Raw genomic sequence first — 19,544 nt, forward strand, 5'->3', positions numbered from 1 at the left:
ACAGCTCACGTGTGCGAGCATAATGAAAAAAAAAAGACAGACAATAAAAGGAAAAGGAAATAGATGCTAAAGGACTCAGAACAGCTTAAGAGTCCGAAAAGAGTAGCTCCATCCCCGACCAAATAGCCCAACATCTACTTAAACATTAAACATAGTCCCCAGAGAAAAATTCCAGGAAAAATTGTTCAATGAAAATTACCCGGTTTCCAGCACCCCTGTATATAACAACCAGGGGGTCCAGGTCAATTCAAAGCTTTTTTTAGTATCTTGGAGGATGCTGTGAAGTTTCTCATGGACCATAATCCACGACATTTTTTGTTTAACCGAGTGGAATGGAATTGTTGGTGTTTTCCAAGCCCTAGCTATGGTTATTTTGGCTGCCAACAAAAAGAAAGTAATTCATTTATCCAAAGCTTTAGACAGTCCTGGAATCGGGCAATTCAGCAACACATATTGGGGATCTCGTGGGACTCTCACCCCAGTAACCCCAAATATTAGAGCATAAAGCCGGTTCCAAAAAGATCTCAATTTGGGGCATTACCACCATATGTGATATATCGTGCCCAAGTGAGCACATCCCCTAAAACAGTGAGGCGAAACCTCTAGGTATATTCCCGCTAGTCTGGCGGGAACCAGACTAGCGAGAATATAATATGAATGGGTTAAATGATCCATAGTACATGATATGTAGCCCTGTACTACGGATCATTTAACCCATTCATGTTAGCAGTGCAGAATTGTATATATATTGCTGCAGTGCATTCTATATGTACTGTACATATACAGCACAAATGTCCCGTACATTGCAGTAATAGATTTACAATGATACCCAGCTAACATGAATGGGTTAAATGATCCATAGTACAACTACATGTTATGTACTATGGATCATGATTTAACCTATTCATGTTAGCAGGGGACAATTGTAACTCTATTACTGCAGTGTACTGGATGTGCTGTATATGTATTATGGATCATGATTTAACCCATTCATGTTAGCAGGGCAGAATTGCGAGCGCCTCCCACAAGCTGAGCACCGAGACGTGATGCAGCGATCCTGCTCAGCGCCAACTACAAGAGGCACCGCGTGACGCAACAGGGATCGGAGTGAAACTGCGAGTGAGGGAAGCTGGGAAGGGTCTGGCTGTAAATTTATTGCTATAGTGTACTGGACGTGTGTAATGTATATGTAGTACATATATACAGCACACACCTCTACTACACTCCAGCAATAGACTTACAATTCTCCCCTGCTAACACAAATAGGTTAAATCATGATCCATAGTACATAACATGTAGTTGTACTATGGATCATTTAAAGTCACCTATCCCTTTAAGAAAAAGTATCGGTAATTGGTATCGGCAAGTACATGAGGGGATGTACTTGGGCCTGAAAAAGTGGCATCGGGACATCCCTAGTATGTAGAGATTGATCTGTCACCATCTGTGACACGGCAAAATCCATTTTAAGAGGCCAAAAGAATTAATTTTGTTTAGGGTGGCATTAGAATTTTCCCAAATTTGACTTTTTGGCAATGCATTTCCCGACTTTTTATTTTTAAATTCCTTTAACTTGATTTATATTTTATACTTTTATCAAATGATAAAATTTTATAGCAAAATGAGCTGCCAGATTTGAGAGCAGCTTCACCTAGCACTCAACAAAATAAACAAAGGAAAGACAGGTAATGATACTCACTTGGAATGGAGTCACATCTACAAGATTTGCTTTAGGTGTCTCACTCATGTGATCTAATGCAGATACATATGAAGACAAACAAGAGTATGTCAAAGTTATGGTACACAATTATAATGCTACAACCAGAAGCAAGTGTTTGGTATAAAGGAACTAGGTCAAACAAAAGAGGATGTCACTATATAACCGATTAAAAATATTCCTGCCTTCAGTCTTCACCTGCAGCTTTAAAACAAACCTGTTAGCCATTTTAACAGTGGGAATGTATTTATTTATTGCAGGTATGTATATAGCACCAACAATTTATGCAGTGCTTTACATAATTGCACATTCACATCAATGAAATGCTGTCTAAGAGTAGTGACCTTAACTAAGCAACCCCTTGTGTGTGTGTTTTAATTTGTTTCTAAAGCTGGCAATTTATCACCTGGCTCCTTCGATTTTTCAATGGAAGGTTGCTACACCGGGTGGTGCTGGCAGAGTCGCTCACGGTTAGAATGTCAGCCAAAATTCTAACGGTTAATGGCCAGCTTAAGAGCTTGACTTGCCAGACTTAATGGCTAATTCCTACCTACTCACCCACTATTCTCCTGTCCAATAAGAGTACTCTTCTGCAACGCTAAGCCACTTATTAAAAAGCAGGGATGGAAGGTGCCTGGGGTTTCGTGCCTGAAGTCAATACCTGAGTAAGGAACCAGAATCAATGGGGGCAGTGCAGAGGTTTTTCTTTTGCTAACAAAAGTTAAAAACAAGAACACTATCTTGTCTACTCCTAGGTAGGCCCAATTTCAAAGCTCAATTTCAGCCTAAATCTTTTCAGGGCTGTTTGTGTTTTTTGTCTCTGTAAGGAGAGAAGTGATGGGAAATCTCTTCAACAGGGACACTTTATTGCTCTCTGTGCATTTCTGTCCTGATGCTTTCCCATTTCTTGTCCTGATGTTACACGGACAGGACATAAGGGAAATGCTCCCCAATAAGATCACAGACAGAAATAAAAGCCTGACAAAATTTTAAACCTACCATTCTATTGAAAACAAAAATTCTGGATGGAGTAAGGCATTAAAGGTTTGACATATTTGACTCGTTCAGCTTACTGTCTCTAGCTCAACAAAATGCGAAGCAATGTAATAATAGATTCTCATACGTTCATAAAAAATGGAAACAAATTAGATTTTTTTTAAATCCAAATGTGCTTAATTTGACAGTATTTAGGCAGATCACATCCACTATTGGTAATTCCCCATTTATAGGACCCAAAAGCAAGACAGCTGAAACATTTTTCTTTCATTTTAACTGTGTTTTAGTAACACGGCGTACTTAACATATTTGTCCAGTCTGCTAACTCAATACCAGTAGCCATCAGAAAATTCAGTTACCTGATAGAGAGAGGTGATGAGAAAAGCTATTCAATGATGGCATCATAAGGTGAGCATACGGATTCTGTATTGGATAACCAGAAAAAGGAGATAGAGGGTCCATACTAGCAAAAGCATTGATTCTGCCAGATACAGGTAAAGCACTGCTAGCCTGAAAGAGAAAGAAAATGCTTAGGACAACAAAGGAAGGGGCATGTGCCAAGGTACTGAATCCTAAATGTCACTTCTGAATCCTAAATCTATCATATTTGTGTAAAACACACTACATCTATGACATCTTACACTGACTAAATCACAAATTAAACTTCAATCAAACTAAAATCAATATGCTAACAGAATCACCATAATCAATCTAGCAATGAACCATCACCTACTCACAGTTTGTGTTTCACTTGTCTTTCCTCTTCTAGAATGTAAGCTCAAACAAGATCATTTAAAAAAATGCTCAGCATGTAAAATGTTATATTATTAACTAATAATTGGATCCTTGAAGATCTTCTTCTTAAGACATCATGTGAACAAGAAAATTGAAAAGCATACAATATTAATTACCTACAAGTTTCTCATAATGCCGCTCTACATCAAAACCGCTGTTTTGGACAGAGAAAATCTGGACCAGTTGCCCATGGCAACCAATCAGCTTCTCTCTTTCATTTTCATAACTTAACTGAACAAACTGAAGAGAGAAGCCGATTGATTAGTATGGGCAACTGCTGTAGATTTTGTTTGCTCCCGCTTTGATAAATTCCTCCCGCTGTATTTAATTTAGTAGCTACAGGACAAAAACTACTTACAAAGCCTTATCTACAACCGCCTGAGTTGCCACCTCGCTAATAACCTTTTGTACCCCTTTCAGTCCGGCTTTCGCCCCCAAACACTCCACTGAAACCGCCCTCCTAAAACTCACCAATGACCTAATAACCGCTAAAAACAACGGCCACTACTCCTTACTCTTGCCCTCTCTGCTGCTTTTGACACTGTTGACCCCCCGCTGCTCCTCAAAAAACTCCACTCACTTGGCCTACAAGACTCTGCTCTCCCATGGTTCTCCTCCTACTTATCTATGCGCTCCTTTAGTGTCACTTACAATTCTAACTCCTCCCCTCCTCTTCCTGTAGGGGTCCCTCAAGGCTCCTTGGGCCCCTCCTCTTCTCCATCTACACCTCCTCCCTTGGTCAATTAATAATTTTGAGAGCCAGCAGGGCCAACTAGCAAGATACTGAAACTTGGCCCAATGGGAGATTCCTCCATGCACACACAGTTTGTACTTTTTCCATCTGACCATAGGCTGATAGAACAAAAATCTATAGAAAATCTTTAGGTGTATGGCCAGCTTAAAGGTGCCCATACACTGATCGATTCTCGTACGAGAATCGGGCGAAATCCCGCGATCGTACGAGAATCGAGCAGTGTGAACGAAGACGACCGTTTCTACTGTACGGTCGCACGTCTTTTGTCGAACCAACATGCTCGAAAACCCGCCGAGAAAGGTACGATTGTCGGCGGGTTTCTAGCCTGCTCGTCCGATAGCTGCGGAACGGGCCGGTGTGCGCACACTGCCCGTTCTGCATTGCGGTCAACGGAAGCCCGCCCCTCAGCGGGGCGGGCTTTCGATGATCACAAGTACGATCTGCCCGTCCAAGGTGGGCAGATTGTACGAGCTTTCATTAAGCATACGACCATCGCAAGACAAAAGTCTTGCGATGGTCGTAAGATGTATGGGCACCTTTAGCCTGTCATTGACTTGGACAGGCTGTGCAGCCACAACTAATTGGAAACACCTGTTCATACTTACCACAGAAATAGAATGGTTTGGACAGCATACGGGGCTGTGAATGAACCCTAGCACCCTTATATCTGTTTGTTATAGGTTTGATATGTTTTGAGCAATTTCTAAACGTTCTATACATTTATTTTGTACTGTTGGTAAGGTATGCATATTAATGTGGACAGCTATTAATTTATCAAGATCCATTAGCGCAGAAGGTTTATACACATTTCTGTTAAAAGGTGAAGATTGTATATATTTAGCTACTCTGCACAATGCCATAACTAGATACCATAGCATGATGATAAAATCTCTCTTAGGAGCCAGGTTTACTGGCTATGTTGCTGCTGATCCAGAAAAGACCAGGTTGGAGAACTGAAAAGAAGAAACACACCTGCCAACCTGGGAAGGAAGAGGGCATATTACACATAATTACGTTTCTCACTGTCATAGCACCTAACTAACCTTGCTTTTGTTCTCAAAGGAAATGTATGCTCTTTGAAACAAACGTCCCACATAAAACTGTAGTAAATTGTACAAAAATATTTCCAGTGCAACAGATCTTTAAGCCTTTTGGTAAGGCAGAATAGGGGGTTTCATAATCATCCCAAAATACATTGCTGAAAACAAGTGAATTGCACACATTCCCCAAGATTTCAAGGTATTATACCTATATTTTAGAAAATGTGTTAATGATTCAACAGGAGTGCTTGAAAAACATGACATTAAATAACAAGACAGTTTACAACCAATTTGTATGCAGATGCCTATGAAACTGGCTTCGCTTTCATAAAGCTTCTATTAAGCAAATGAATATCCTATACAGAATGAATGCATGTGAGGAACCTCAAATTTAAAAAAATGTATTCTTGCTGTATGGATATTTTAATAAAAGATCACAGTTATAAATGTTGATTACAAACATTCCTTGTATTACCAATATTTAATTAACCTCACCAATAGACTGCTAGATTTTGGCACGGAATCAAGGATGCGATCCAGTTCATCTCCAATTATTTCATCAGGTAAATTTGACACTGGAAACAGAGATGATGTCTCACAGCTAGCAAGGGCTGAGGGAAAAAGTCCCACTTCAGGTACAGCTACAGGGAGCATGCTTGGGGAGACCGACGACACTGGAATGGGAGATGGTTCTCTTAATAGTTCACTATTAATATTGAGAGAGGAGAAGGATGGAAGAGGGGATTCACAGTCATCAACTTCAGGCAAATCTGAAATAGAGCAAAATGGACATCTTAAAAACACAACAATTCAACACATACCACTGATGTGATCATTTTGGTGCATTTCACTGCAATTTGTTTTCTGTTTGGAAACAAAGTGTTTGTGTAGTAAAGGAAATTATTTTACCTCTGTGTCTCAAGTAGGCCACATATATCAGCCTATGATGCCAAGCTACTGCATATAAATTCAGATAACGCCCAGTTCTAAACACAAGGTAAAATTAATACCTTAGTAAAAAAAAAAAATAGCGGAATTAGGCCCAGCATGCCCCCTGTACAGCTGGACTAAACCAGTTGAGGCAATAATTATCACTGGAAATATACTCCCAAAGGGAAAAGGAATACCATACATACCAGGTTCTAGTTCATCTGCAACACAATCTGTCGCCTGTAATTAAATAGAAAATTATAAATGAAGGTCTGAAAAAGCAAGAAAGAAAACACTTTATGAAGATAGGTCTGATGGAAGCAGTCACTCTTTGGCCCATTGGGACTTAGTAGTTCGTATGGGGCAGTAAAAGTAAATGTATTCATTAAATCTGTGCCCTTAAAGTGGCCATGTTGCTTCTTAGACAAGCTCAAAGTGAAAATACCCTGCATGAAAAGAAGCTTTATACTCATCTTTTTGGCAGGTGGAGAAGGAAATATTCACTTTCTATGCGAGGTTACGCTTCGCCTGCTATCCAGCACTCCAGGTGAACAGTATAGTATACTTAGGCCTTGTTCAACACCAAATGAAGAGCAGATCAGTGGGTTGTGCCGCGTTTTTGATGCGTTCGGGCCGTTTTTGGTTTAAAAAAAATAAAATATATTTTTTGTTTAACATGGGCTTTCAGTGCGTTCCAGGCATTTGCATGCGTTTTTTGATGCGTTTGCATGCGCTCCAGAGCAGGTAAAATAGGGCTTGCTGCAGTTTTGTCACCTGCTCTGGAACTGCACGCTGCGATGTGAACTGGAGCAAAAAATACAATTGGAATACATTGGACACAGTATGATCCAGTCTGCAACTGCTCTGCTCCGCACCTGCTCCGCGCTTGGTGTGAACAAGGCCTAAGCTACCATATCACATTTATCCTTTTATTTTGTTTTTTTTATCCCCAAGGAACGTTTAGCAAAAAGCAATTGAAGAAGACACAAGGGCAAAGGCAACCAGAATCCAACATCCAAGTGAGAAAAACACCTAATTTTATCAGGATAAAAATGTGGGACCTGCTACTGCTGTTTGCATGTTCCTAAAAAACTAAACTGAAAAAAAAAAAAACTCCCTGAAGTGAGCTAAGTGGTTTTTGGATGTTGAAAAGTTCACTTAAAGCTATTGTCCGGGCTGTCTACCATCACTCCTCTTTAACTTGTTTTTTTGTGCCAGCAATATCTACTCAAATGCGTCTTTTATTCACCTAAATCCATTATTCTTCTCTGCACAGGAAAAGGGTCATTCTTTGGGTTGGCTCATCACTGCCTGTATGACATGGGCATTTTCAATTGGCTGTCCAGCTGTGGGGTTCTCTCAGAATACCAAGGGTAGACTGGAGTGATGACATCAGCAAGAGGGGCAGAAAACCACACCACAGAGGACACAGTTGGTGGAGTATAAAATGCTACACAATCTATCAAAGAAAAAAAGAAGAGCTAAATAGGTTTGAGGAGGGTGGGAAGAGGGTTACATTTTGCCAGGAAAAGGGGTTTAAAAGGAGAACTATGACGTGAGTGCTTTTCACTCACCTCATAATTCTAGCCGACCTGTGACAATGCGTTGTCACAGGTCGGCTCAGTAGATCGGGAAGTGAGCGAACACATACTGGCGTTCGCTCAGTTCTCGATCCTGTCATGGCTCTCTGCCGTGACAGGGGAGGGACTGGATTCCCTCCTCCCCGATCCTTCAGCGCTGACTGGCAGAACGGACGGGGGAAGGGGCGGGTACAGCTGGCTCTGCCTCTAGATAGGCAAAGCCAGCTGTCGCTCACGCAGCTGGGTGGATCCAGACATAATTGTCGGGATCCGCTTCAGCTGCGGCGTCGCAGTATACTGAGCTTAGGGTGACTGGAGGACGCTTGTTTGTGTCCTCCCGTTACCCTAAGGAGAACTATGGGGAAAAGCCCTAACCCCATAGTTCTCCTTTAAAAAGGAGAAAAAAGGTTTGTTTAAATGTTTAAGGTTCCTTAGCTTTTCTCAAAAATTAAATATAATAAACATGAACACTGACAAAAAATACTAACCTTCTCTGTTGTATCCATGTGAGTACCTTGTGAACCAGGCTGAAATACAAAACAAATATTTTATAGAATGATGAACCCCAACGATCGAAGAATTCTAAGGGTTGGAATACTGCTTACCTGAGCCCTGACATATGCTTTTCTAATTTTCAGTCCAAGTTTCATAGCTAGTTCTTGAGTTAACTTTACCACACTTTCATCCTGCATAAAAGATTTTTTGATTTTTTTTAGTAAAAATTTTATTTTGGCAGTTTTCTTCTTATACATAAAAGTACATTCCTTGTTAAAGCAAATGTATAATAGTTTTGCACATTTTATTTCTTTAAAAATCAGACTAGAAAAAAAGTCGTTTGCAGCACCCTCTGGAGATTAATCTGAGCTGCAGACTACGGAGGGGACGGGGGGATGCTGGAATATTGATTAAAATATACTGATCAAAATAAGGACATGATTATCCCTTGCACTGCCATTGCTGTAGCCTTGTTATAGGGGTGCAGCGAAATGATGAAAATGAACCCACAGCCACTTTTGCGATTTTCTTTCATGTCTATTTGATTGTATAAGTGATCCAGACGTGCTTGTGGTCCAGGATTGTTATCCCTCCTCACCAGATTCCAGGGCTTACTTTACATCTCCCCTATTCCAGGAACGCTGTAAAGGCATACAGGATGGCAGAAGGTGGAGGACATCAGGAACGTCTCTGACCTTCTCCTGCTGACAATGAACCTGAAAGTACTACCAGGTTCAAAGCTGTCAAAACTCTCTGCACAGATGTCAAGTAAACAAGATGAAGCTCTCTGGTTGTACAAGTGGCAGGGAATATCTAACAGATGTCTCCAGAAAGAGTACCTGTCACTAGTATTACAGGGTGGTTGTCAATTGCCACAATAGCAGTAAACAATAAAAAATTGAAAAAAATAGTAAGACCCTTTAAAAACACACACACACACACTGCATGTATGTGCATAAACACTGATTATGGTATGTGCATGAGGTTTGTCCATAGACTGGATACATGTGTGCTTTAAAGATATTTTCATTGCCGACTATTCAATAGCCTGTACAAACTGGCTCCTGGGTATTTGTTGAACACCTTGGGAGGAAGGAACTTTCATATACATTGAACTGCAAATCTGAGACAACAGAATTCAACTGCAAATCAAATGTATCCAAGGAATCAATGTCACTACCCCAGAAAAATAATTTTGTTAATGAAACGAAAAACGCAAGCCCCTGTGTCTTTAAAATAGTGAGTTAGTAATGTGTATATTTTATACTGTGTTCATAAAGGAAATGCAACATAGGGAAGCAACCTTGCAGTTGTAGATAGAAATTTTCTGTGATAAGGGAAGCCAACCCAAAAACTCAAAGGTCAAATATTGTTTTTCGAGCCATAGTGCCAAGTAAAGGTGTACAGAGTTAGACAGCTGGATGTGTTATATGTTCAGCTTACTCAAAAGCTCTTTCCATGAAATGAAGCTTCAATTAAAAAGGGGGTACACTCTTGACCTCATATGCAAATGATATAGCCTGGCATATTCCCACAAAACCACTTAAGAGTTTCTGAACCTGAGCATCCTCTGAATGCAAAAGGAAGCCCCTTCTCCTGCTGCCCAATCAGTGGTGGCCAGGGAATTCCTCTCCCACAGCTGCACGTAAGCACAGGGGTGGGATGCTGTGATGTCATTGACTTTATAAGGCCACATTGACTTAATATGGCCATGTAAGTTCAATGAAGTCGGCACAACCATCCGGCTCCTTTTGTTATGTGCAGCTGCGGGGACGAAGAATGCCCGGCTGCAGCTGATTGGGCGGGTAGCCCAATGGCACTTTTGGGCTCAGAGGAGCTCAGGTTTGGATTGGGTTTGATCTGAACTTGAGCTCATCCCTAGTTTTTGGTAGAAAGCTCAGAAGTTCTGTCAGATTTTTATCGCTAGCAGCACCTTTCTGTCCTGGTGACTACTGTTCTGTGCTCTAATTTCTTATTCTGGTGTCACTGGAATAAAAATGTAAGAGTAAAGCCACTTAATGCCAAAGCAGAAACCGTAGAGGAAGAAGACACAGGCAAAAATTCTGAAAAGACATTCTTAAAAAGACTGAACTGTTGCTAACATCTCAGAACGCATGCAATCCATAAAACTATGGATGTCCCGATACCTTTACCTCCCATCGGTATCGGGACCGATACTTGTCAAAATGCCCCGATACATAGCGCCGAAGCTTGTGCTATTTTTGTTTCCCTTACCTTTCCGGCTGCTGTTCGGGAGAGCAGTGGCGAGTCAGCGCTGGTCCTGTGGGAGGAGCTCCAAGTGGGGTTCTAAATTAGCTGGCCCGGCTTAATTAGGACCCCACCTGGAGCTCCTCCCACCTGACCAGCGCTGACTTGCCGCTGCTCTCCCACACAGCGCCGACTACGACCTCACCACCGAGGAAAATCGTGAGGCACCGGCCATCATCGAGCAGTGAGTGAGAGCAAGGGGGGTCCGCATTAAGAATCTATTATTAGCAGTGGATAATTGTAAATCTATTGTCTGCAGTGTGTACTCTATATGTGCTACATATAGAATACACTGCAGCAATAGATTTACATAGTTACATAGTTACATAGTATTTGAGGTTGAATAAAGACATTAGTCCATCAAGTCCAACCTATTAGGATCTCATAATATGAATGGATTAAAAGATCCATAGTACTCAATAGTACATAACATGTAGTTGTACTATGGATCATGATTTAACCTATTCATGTTAGCACGGCAGAATTGTGAGCGCCTCCCACTAGCTGAACACCGAGACGCGATGCAGCGTTCCTGTCAAGCGCCGACTACGAGAGGCACAGCGTGAGGCAACAGGGATAGGAGTGAAACGGAGTGAGGGAAGCTGGGACAGGGCTGGCTGTAAATCTATTGCAACAATGTACTGGAAGTGTGTACTGTATATGTAGCACATATATACAGCACACACCTCCACTACAGCAATAGAATTACAATTTCTCCCCTGCTAACATGAATAGGTTAAATCATGATCCATAGTACATAACATGAAGTCGTACTATGGATCATTTAGCCTATTCATGTTAGCAGGGGAGAATTGTAACTCTATTACTGCAGTGTACGGGACGTATGTGCTGTATATGTACTATGGATCATTTAACCTGGTACACACTTCCAGTACACTGCAGTAATAGAGTTACAATTCTCCCCTGCTAACATGAATAGGTTAAATGATCCCAGAGGCAGATGCATGATCGGATTTGTAGTTTCGCTGTGGCTGTGTGAAAGCAAATGCAAATGTTTTATTGTTTTAATACAGTCTTAAATTAAAGTTCTTCATAATCATAAAGAAATTGGCCTAAACTCATTAGTCTGTATTTGTTTTTTTTAAATGTCACCTGCCCCTTTAAGAAAAAGTATTGGTAATTGGTATCGGCAAGTACATGAGGTGAAGTACTTGGTCCTGAAAAAGTGGTATCGGGACATCCCTACATAAAACCCTGAATCATACTAGAAGATTCATTAGCTAAAACACTTTTGAACACACTTCTCACAAAGAAACTTAGCATAGGAACTAAGAAGCTTAATACTACACCTGCCATGGCGCTGTCTGACATGCTTAGAGACTGGGGCAGAAGGTGGAGCTGCAGAATGGGTGTTAGGGTTTTCCAAATCAGCGTCGTCTCCCTTCCTGCCAGTGACACTAGGCAACCGGACCTTCTCCCCCCAAACCTCTGGCAGGTTGACAGCAGGTAGGGAATACTCTGGGGCACCTTAGGTGTCTGCGCCCGTCGGAAAATTAGGGGAACAGTGAATCCAGCAAGCAAAAACAGGGGAACCCTTTGACCACCAAGGCAAGGAAAAAAAAAAAGAAACAAAAACGTGTCGATGCTCCTGAATTGGTAAGAAACACAATCTAAACTGAGGGACAAAGGGGTGGGAGGGGTTTTTAAACCTCTTTTCGATTGTGTTTCCTGTAGATGTATGAGCCATTCATTTCTCAGGTTGCTGTCCTGGAAGATGATTGGAGATATATAGATATACCGTGTTTCCCCGAAAATAAGACAGTGTCTTATATTTTTTTTTCCACGAAAGGGATGCAACGATATATCAGCCGAAAATTTCACTTTTGGCTAAATGCCGAAAGTGCCATTTTCCTGCCGATACATCGGCGCATCCCGGGTTTCTTTCCTCCCCGCTCAGACACACAGCAGTAGAGAAAGTGACAGCCGGCCGAGCGCTGCGGGAGGAGAGCGATGTGAGCGGCCGCTGTCCCTCCTCCCACACTGCTCAGCCGCCTATCACAGTCCGGCACAGCGGTGTGTGGGTGGAGACAGCCAGCGCTGTCACAGGAGGCTGAGCTCTCCTCCCTGCACCGCTCGCTCAGCCCCCTGTGACAGCGTGTCAGAGAGGAGAGCGAGAGCAAACACTCAGCGATCACTGAGTGTTTGTAGATAATTGAGGATATGGTATGTTGACTATATCCTCAATTATGAATTAATGGTAATCCACATCTCCTCCTGTTCATTCATAGTTGTAGTTATAGTAAGCACACTGTGTTCTCAAGTTATGAATGAACAGGAACACTCAGAGGATTCCTGTTCAATGATAACTGGGGATACAGAAAAAAAGATTAAGGACTCTGTTTAGACCCCTAATATTTCCCCAAAGCCCTTAAAAGTAAAAAATTAAAATATTTAATAAAAAATTTATAAAAGAAAAATATAAAAAAAATAAAAAGTTTATAAAAAATAAAAATATAAAAAAATAAAAAAATGAAAATAAAAACATTTTCGGTCTGACAATTTTTTTTATTTCAGTTTCGTTTCGGGTTTTTAAATTTCTATTTCGGTGCACCTCTGCTAATTTCTCGGTCATTCTGCTCTTTCCTCTCATCGTATCAGCATGCTTCTTGCACTGCAGCACATCTGGTTTTTCTACCTCCCTCCCCCAGTCTGAGTCCTGCACAGTGGATTGCAAGAATCAGGATGCATTAAATTAATACACAGCTGCATGTGTATTTTTTTTACATCTGCTTAGAGTTAAGCTTTAGGCATAACAACATGTTTGACAAAAGTGTAACACTGTAAATATATTAGAAAAAAAAAGTTCAGAAGTATGGCAAAATAAGTTAATTAAGGTGAATGGTAAATAAAAGCCTGTCCAAAAAAAAAGCATGTAAAGCTGCCGACACAGTACTGCTATATTGTCCATAAGAAAGCAGGAAAGGGCAAGCTAGTTTTGGCATCAGGAAGTGAGGAAGCTTTGCCTGCCAGAACAGTCTGGAACTTGGCCATAAAAAAGGGTGGTTGAGGCTGGTACCAGTGTGATCAGATATAGTACAATATTAAATCTGCATTTAGGAACTATTGCTGGATTGTATAGGTAAATAGTCCCAAAGTGCTTGATAGTAGTTGTAAAAGATCGCCTCATGCCACACAGTTAACCCCTAAGACCCCATTCACAATGAGCGACATGCAAATCGCGCGACATTGAGCGACGTATCGCGCGACATCTTCCTATTGGGCTGTATGCAATCAGGAGCAATATCGCTCAAAATCGCTCTAAAAAAGGGTCATGTAGAAGCGACAAGCTACCAGCGACGAGCTACAAGCGATATTGAGCGATATTGAGCGACATTGAGCGACGAGATGTGAACAGCTACATTGAAATGTATTGGTGAAGCTACATAGAGCGATATAGTGCGGAAATATGAGCGATATCGCTACAAAAATCGCGCGATAAATCGCTCAATGTGAACGGGGCCTTAAGAGTGCACACTCACCACATAAAGATGAATGTAAGCTCACAGCCAAAAGGGCTCAGTTGTATGTCAGCAGGCTGCCCAGCGCTTTCTTTGTATGTTTCCACAAAGATATCCCATAGGAGATGAAGTCCCCGCAATTATAAGAAAAGAGAGCCTCTCAATGCATAGTAAATTGAGATAGGTTTATTGAATAGACTTTAAAAAACTCATATCAATCATGAGCAACGACTGGCCGGTAAAATCAAGAGACAAACAGTCTGCACTTCCGCATCCAGTGATCCAGTCTTCCTGAAGACGTCTGTGCTGACGAAACGCGCCGGGGCGGGTCTATCTGACGCTACACTGGATGCGGAAGTGCAGGCTGTTTGTCTCTTGATTTTAACGGCCGGTAATATAATATAATTTTTGCACTTTACATTGTTCACTTATTTTTGATTGTGTTATGGAATGCATATATATTGAATTTTTTATTCATGTCACATTTTGGTACACTATTAATTGATTTGTTTGATCACTTATTTTCTTCACTAATTATTAGTGTGATCAGGTGCCTGAACTTTATATCTGCTGCAGGATTTTTTCTTTTTAGCTACCTCCCGGCCGGCCATTGTGTATACACGGCCAGCTGGGAGCTTCTTGGAAGTAACTGGGCGTGTATAAACAAATCATTTAAAAACCGGCAGCGATGCCTGTTAACATACAAGCAATCCGCCGGCTATGGAGCCGTCGGATCGCTTGTATGGGGTCCCGGTATGTGCGCCCCCCCTCGCGCTGTCACGCTGATCCCGGGCTCCGCTGTGCCCGGTGCGAGCCCGGGACCAGCATAGTGGCTCTCTGACAGGGGATTAGAGGGAGGTCGGTACACGATCTCACTCCAGTCCCCTCTCCGCTGTCAGAATGCGGAAGTGGTGTATATTACATCACTTCCGCATTCTCGTGTCACTCTCCAGCTTCAGATGCTGGAGAGAAGCTGATGACGCAGATCAGTGCTTCATCAGCTTCTTCAGGGGGGTCCTAGGTGACATTAGGGGTCTTGGAGACCCCTGATGTCTCCATAAAGAGGACCTGTCACTTCTTTTGCTACCACATATAGGGGTTTCTTAGCCCCCTCTGTGATAACAATAAAGTTAAGTGGAAAAAAAAATTGGAAAAAAATGTAAAGTTTCCCCAAAAATTAAGTTAAACAAAACATTTTTTTAAAAGTCCCCACCCCTATATACACGCATGTAAAACATACGTCAGGTGCGCATACCTGCGAAAACGACGATTGCGACCATTACGCCGCACATGTTACATATCGCCGTGAATGTCGCAGTGAGAGCAATAATTTTAGGGCCATCAATCACTGATAACACTAAACTGATGAGCGGTAAAAGCTTTTAAAGTGTCGCCTATGGGCAATTTTGGGTATGGTAGTTTTTTGCGATTTCGCGAGTGCGCGCAATTTTTAAGCTTCACATGTTTGGTGTCTATTTACCTGACGTGACCCCATATTTTATATTTTACCAAAAAAGTGGGTAATATTAATTGTTTTATAACATAATGTAAAAAAAATTAATTTCTCCTGAATATAGTAAAAAATAAAAACCCCAGTGGTGATTAAATACCACCAAAAGAAAGCTCTATCTGTCCCCAAAAAAATAGTATAAAATTCATTTCAGTACATAACAGAATAAATGTCAAAGTACCCCAGCGCTGAATACTGAAAAATGGCCTGGCCAGGAAGGGGGTCTAAACACCTGGTCTTCAAGCGGTTAATGACAAGTTCTCTTTAAATCAACAGAGTTGTTACATAAAAACACTACAAAGAAAAAGCAAAGAGAAACCAAAGTGAAACAATATAGAAAGAACAGAAAAACAATCCATTAAGCTTAAAACGTATTAAGAAACAAAGACAAAATGGACCCTATTTACTATGTCAGAAGAAGGAGCTACCAGGTGGGACTAATTGATGCAAGGTACAGCGCTAAAAGCCTCTTGGTGATACACCCAAAGATATAGGGTTATAGTGTTAAATAAAATAGTACAATAAAGTGTCAAACATAATCTTCACAAATAATTCTATGTAAATGAATCAAACCCCTGTGTAAATAAAGGTGCACAACATGTGACAACTCATACATGCAAAAACATCCACACTGCAAACTATAAATCTCAATAATAAAACGCACTGTATGTTCAGACCTCTCTGAGTAAAAAAACAGGTGTAACTGTGAAAATATCTAAACCAGCACAATTCCAAAACAAATATTATAATAAGTTGCTAATAAGTGAAGTGAAACGAACGGAGTCTCGCAGACGTGGATTGGAGATTGCATGGTCGGCAGCAAAGCTCCTGTTTGATCTGTCTTTGCACCCAGAGAACACGGTGACACGGAGAGAGAGTTGTCGAGCATACATTTTATTTGAAGTTTTATGTCTACTTTCCTCATGTGAGTAGTTTTTTAAATTAAGGAGGTTTTTTAATTTTGCGGTTTTACGCTATGGGCTGTATTTATATTTTATTGGATATGGTCGTGATGACATGCTGACGTCATTTTCTGTGCAATGATTGTGGAGAGATGGCCTTTGCATAAGATCGATTGGAGACCCATTAAAGCGATTCTAGACCTGTTCAGGTCTGTTTATAAGGTGAGCGGCCCACTGAGAGGGGGAGCACCTGGGTGATAATTGGAGTTGACGTATGGACTTTGTACAAAGAACTTTCACAGTGGAAGGATAAAGAGTGTGGTGCACTTGGGACAAATCCGGAACACTATATACGTGTGATTCCGCATTTGTGTATATTTGAACATGGAATATATGATTGAACTTTCCATAGGACTGTTATTTATAAGAAGATTCATTGTGAACACTTTTTTGATTGCATGTGTTATTTAAGCACATATTTATTATAGAGATTTGTTTATGTATTGTTCTAGAAGAAGCGCAGCACATTCATTATAATTTGATATATTCAGAGGGTAACACTTCTTATAGTGCTTGCATTTACACAGGGTTTGGCGCGAGGTGCTATTTATCACTTTCATTCTTTCAAGTGCCTACCACTGAGTAATGTTAGGAAACCGAGAGGCAGAAGTTTCCCTATCGATTGATAGTCAAATGTCTATGTGGCAGCACCTGACAGCCCCTGAACAAGCGGACTCCAGAAATAACATGATAGCCGTATTGTTCACCCCTCCTTCCACCACTGCAGAAGTACTAGAAATGCACTTGTGTGACTAAAGTGCTCCTGTTTAAGGAACAAATTGGTCAAAAAGTTATTGTGCAACTGTCACATCGGACATCCATGACCAATCAATATCTAATATTTATAAGTCAGCTTTAAACACACATTAATGCAGCTCTAAATTCCTAAAGCAGTCTGCATTTATGTGTGTGCGTGTGTTCTGTTTGTTTTCTTAATATATGAAACTTGTACAAGTACCTGAATTTGACTTGATTTCAACTTCTAATAATCCTCTGTATACCAGCACTGGAGAAAAGGGCAACACTGAAAGCCAATTAGATGTGCTTCTTGCAAATATGCTGAAAAGCAGCATGCTGACAGGAGGAGAAAGCAGAGGGGTAACCTTGTAAGTGTATTCCTTCACTATCCTATCTACAGGCTGGGTGTAGGGTGTGTATGTGAGAGCAAAAAAAAAAAAAAGAAACCATATTCAGTACATATTCTGCAATGCATGTGCATTTTTGTATGTTGTATCCCTACTGCAAGTACAAAAAATAACTTCTTCTTTGGCTGACAATAAAATCCCAACCAGTGTTGTCGTCAGTCCTGTCTGATGGACTGCAAAACTGTATCCCTGACCCTTCTGTATCCTGCTTTTTATGTATACATTGATTGCCTTTCCAGTAAAACAATGCTACTGTCTTGACTTACAAGACCCTGTCTACACGCTGTGTGTAGAGAGAAAGTCCTCTTGGGAGCAGTAGCACATAGGGGGCTTACATCAAAAGCAACGCCTGCAAGAATTTGAAAAAGATGAAAAAAAGAGGGGGAGATAGAGGATTGGGGGCACGTTAGAGTAATGGCTGCACATGCACTTTAATTATCACAGAGAAAGGTCATCCTTCTGGCTGTATTGTGTAGCACAGACTAGGACTAGATGCAAAGAAGTACAAATTCTTTAGGATGTAAAACAGTACACACATAGGTATTGTAAAGGCTTGGCATAAAACAGAAAACTTCTAGGCCTCTAGTCCACTCGCCAAAGAGGCTTTCTGCCGACTTTTATTCACAAAGAAAAAGGTTTCTGCCAAGCAACACTGCCACATCAGTGATTCATTTTGACAAGTGTGCCCCGATGAGATAGGTGCACCGTGACAGTAAGTAGAACAGCCATTCCGCTGATCACTCTGTTGGACTTGCTCCTATACCTGTACTTGTTTGATAAAAGATTGCCGATACAATTATCAGCAATAAATTTGGCAACCTGAAACAGAACTTATATGGTTAACTTCACCCAGCTCGCTGCTACAGCATCAATTATTTCAGACTGTCACAGACTGTTACACAGGTGTAAAGAAAATAAATGAGCAGACATGCCCTGGGCTCATCTTACCTTTGGCGCAATAAGGGAGCACTTGGCTACAGCCTCATACGCTTCTTTGTATTTCTCCAGTATAAACAGGGCTTTAGACTTGCAGTACAGTGTTCTGAGATTTGTGTCATTTATATACAACGCATCTTCACAATCTCTTAAAGCTTCCTCCTGAAAACCCTGGAAATAACAGGAAATATAAACTTTTAATGTGGTACATTAAAGGGGTTGTGCCAGAAAATATTCCAAAAACAATGAACTGATTGTGAGATCGTCATAAGTAACATAATCACTGCCCAGTCTGGCCACACAGATAGGAAGCCAAGACCATGCTGATCAGCTCCAATGATAGTGACACTAAATTCAGGGGTACAACCTTAAAAACACATTTAAGTACCCTATTAATAAAAAAGGAATCTTATTTGAGTATCACTCGGCTGTAGATCCTCAAATCATCTCTGAATTGGTGCTGACACTGTCCTTCCTTCTGGAGGGTGCCTACTTTTGTTCCCCATGGTCCCTGTGTGTGTGTTGTAAAGTAGCCACCGCTCCAAGCTCACTCCCGTGATGGACTACAATCTCAGTACAAATTAGTAAACTAAACACAAGATTGTAGTCCATCATTGGAGTAAACATATATAAACCTGTTATTACTTATGGTATTAAGGTCTGAACAAGCAATACAGACACAGATTTAAAGTCGACCTTTACCCATATCTTTAAAATAACAACAAACACACCTTTAGAAATAATGACAATCTACAAACACATACTTATAAAAAAAATTGCCGGCTTTGTATTCTTTGCATACCTTATTTCTATTTTCTTTCCCAGTCTACTGACATTGACCATGTTAACTAAGAGATTACTTGCTCCCCATTTACTTCCTAAAACTCTGGCACACGTGACTAGACATGTGTTCATGTATATCATCTCAGGAGAGGAA

The 19,544-nt window shown here is 40.9% G+C and overlaps 1 protein-coding gene across 1 annotated transcript in view; it reads right to left on the reverse strand.

The window, feature by feature from the left end:
• The window catches only part of ZC3H7A (zinc finger CCCH-type containing 7A), a 58,140-nt gene that overhangs the window by 29,845 nt on the left and 8,751 nt on the right, over positions 1 to 19,544 (reverse strand). Inside the window, exons 5-8 of the mRNA XM_018562287.1 lie at positions 8,418 to 8,498; positions 8,301 to 8,339; positions 6,439 to 6,472; positions 5,798 to 6,072 (exon numbers count right to left, since the gene is read on the reverse strand). Of these exons, the coding sequence (XP_018417789.1) occupies positions 5,798 to 6,072; positions 6,439 to 6,472; positions 8,301 to 8,339; positions 8,418 to 8,498 (429 nt within the window). The remainder of the gene's footprint in view (positions 1 to 5,797; positions 6,073 to 6,438; positions 6,473 to 8,300; positions 8,340 to 8,417; positions 8,499 to 19,544) is intronic.

This window comes from Nanorana parkeri, unplaced genomic scaffold (genome assembly GCF_000935625.1).
Source record: "Nanorana parkeri isolate BGI_ZX_2015 unplaced genomic scaffold, ASM93562v1 scaffold570, whole genome shotgun sequence".
Taxonomy (NCBI): domain Eukaryota; kingdom Metazoa; phylum Chordata; class Amphibia; order Anura; family Dicroglossidae; genus Nanorana; species Nanorana parkeri.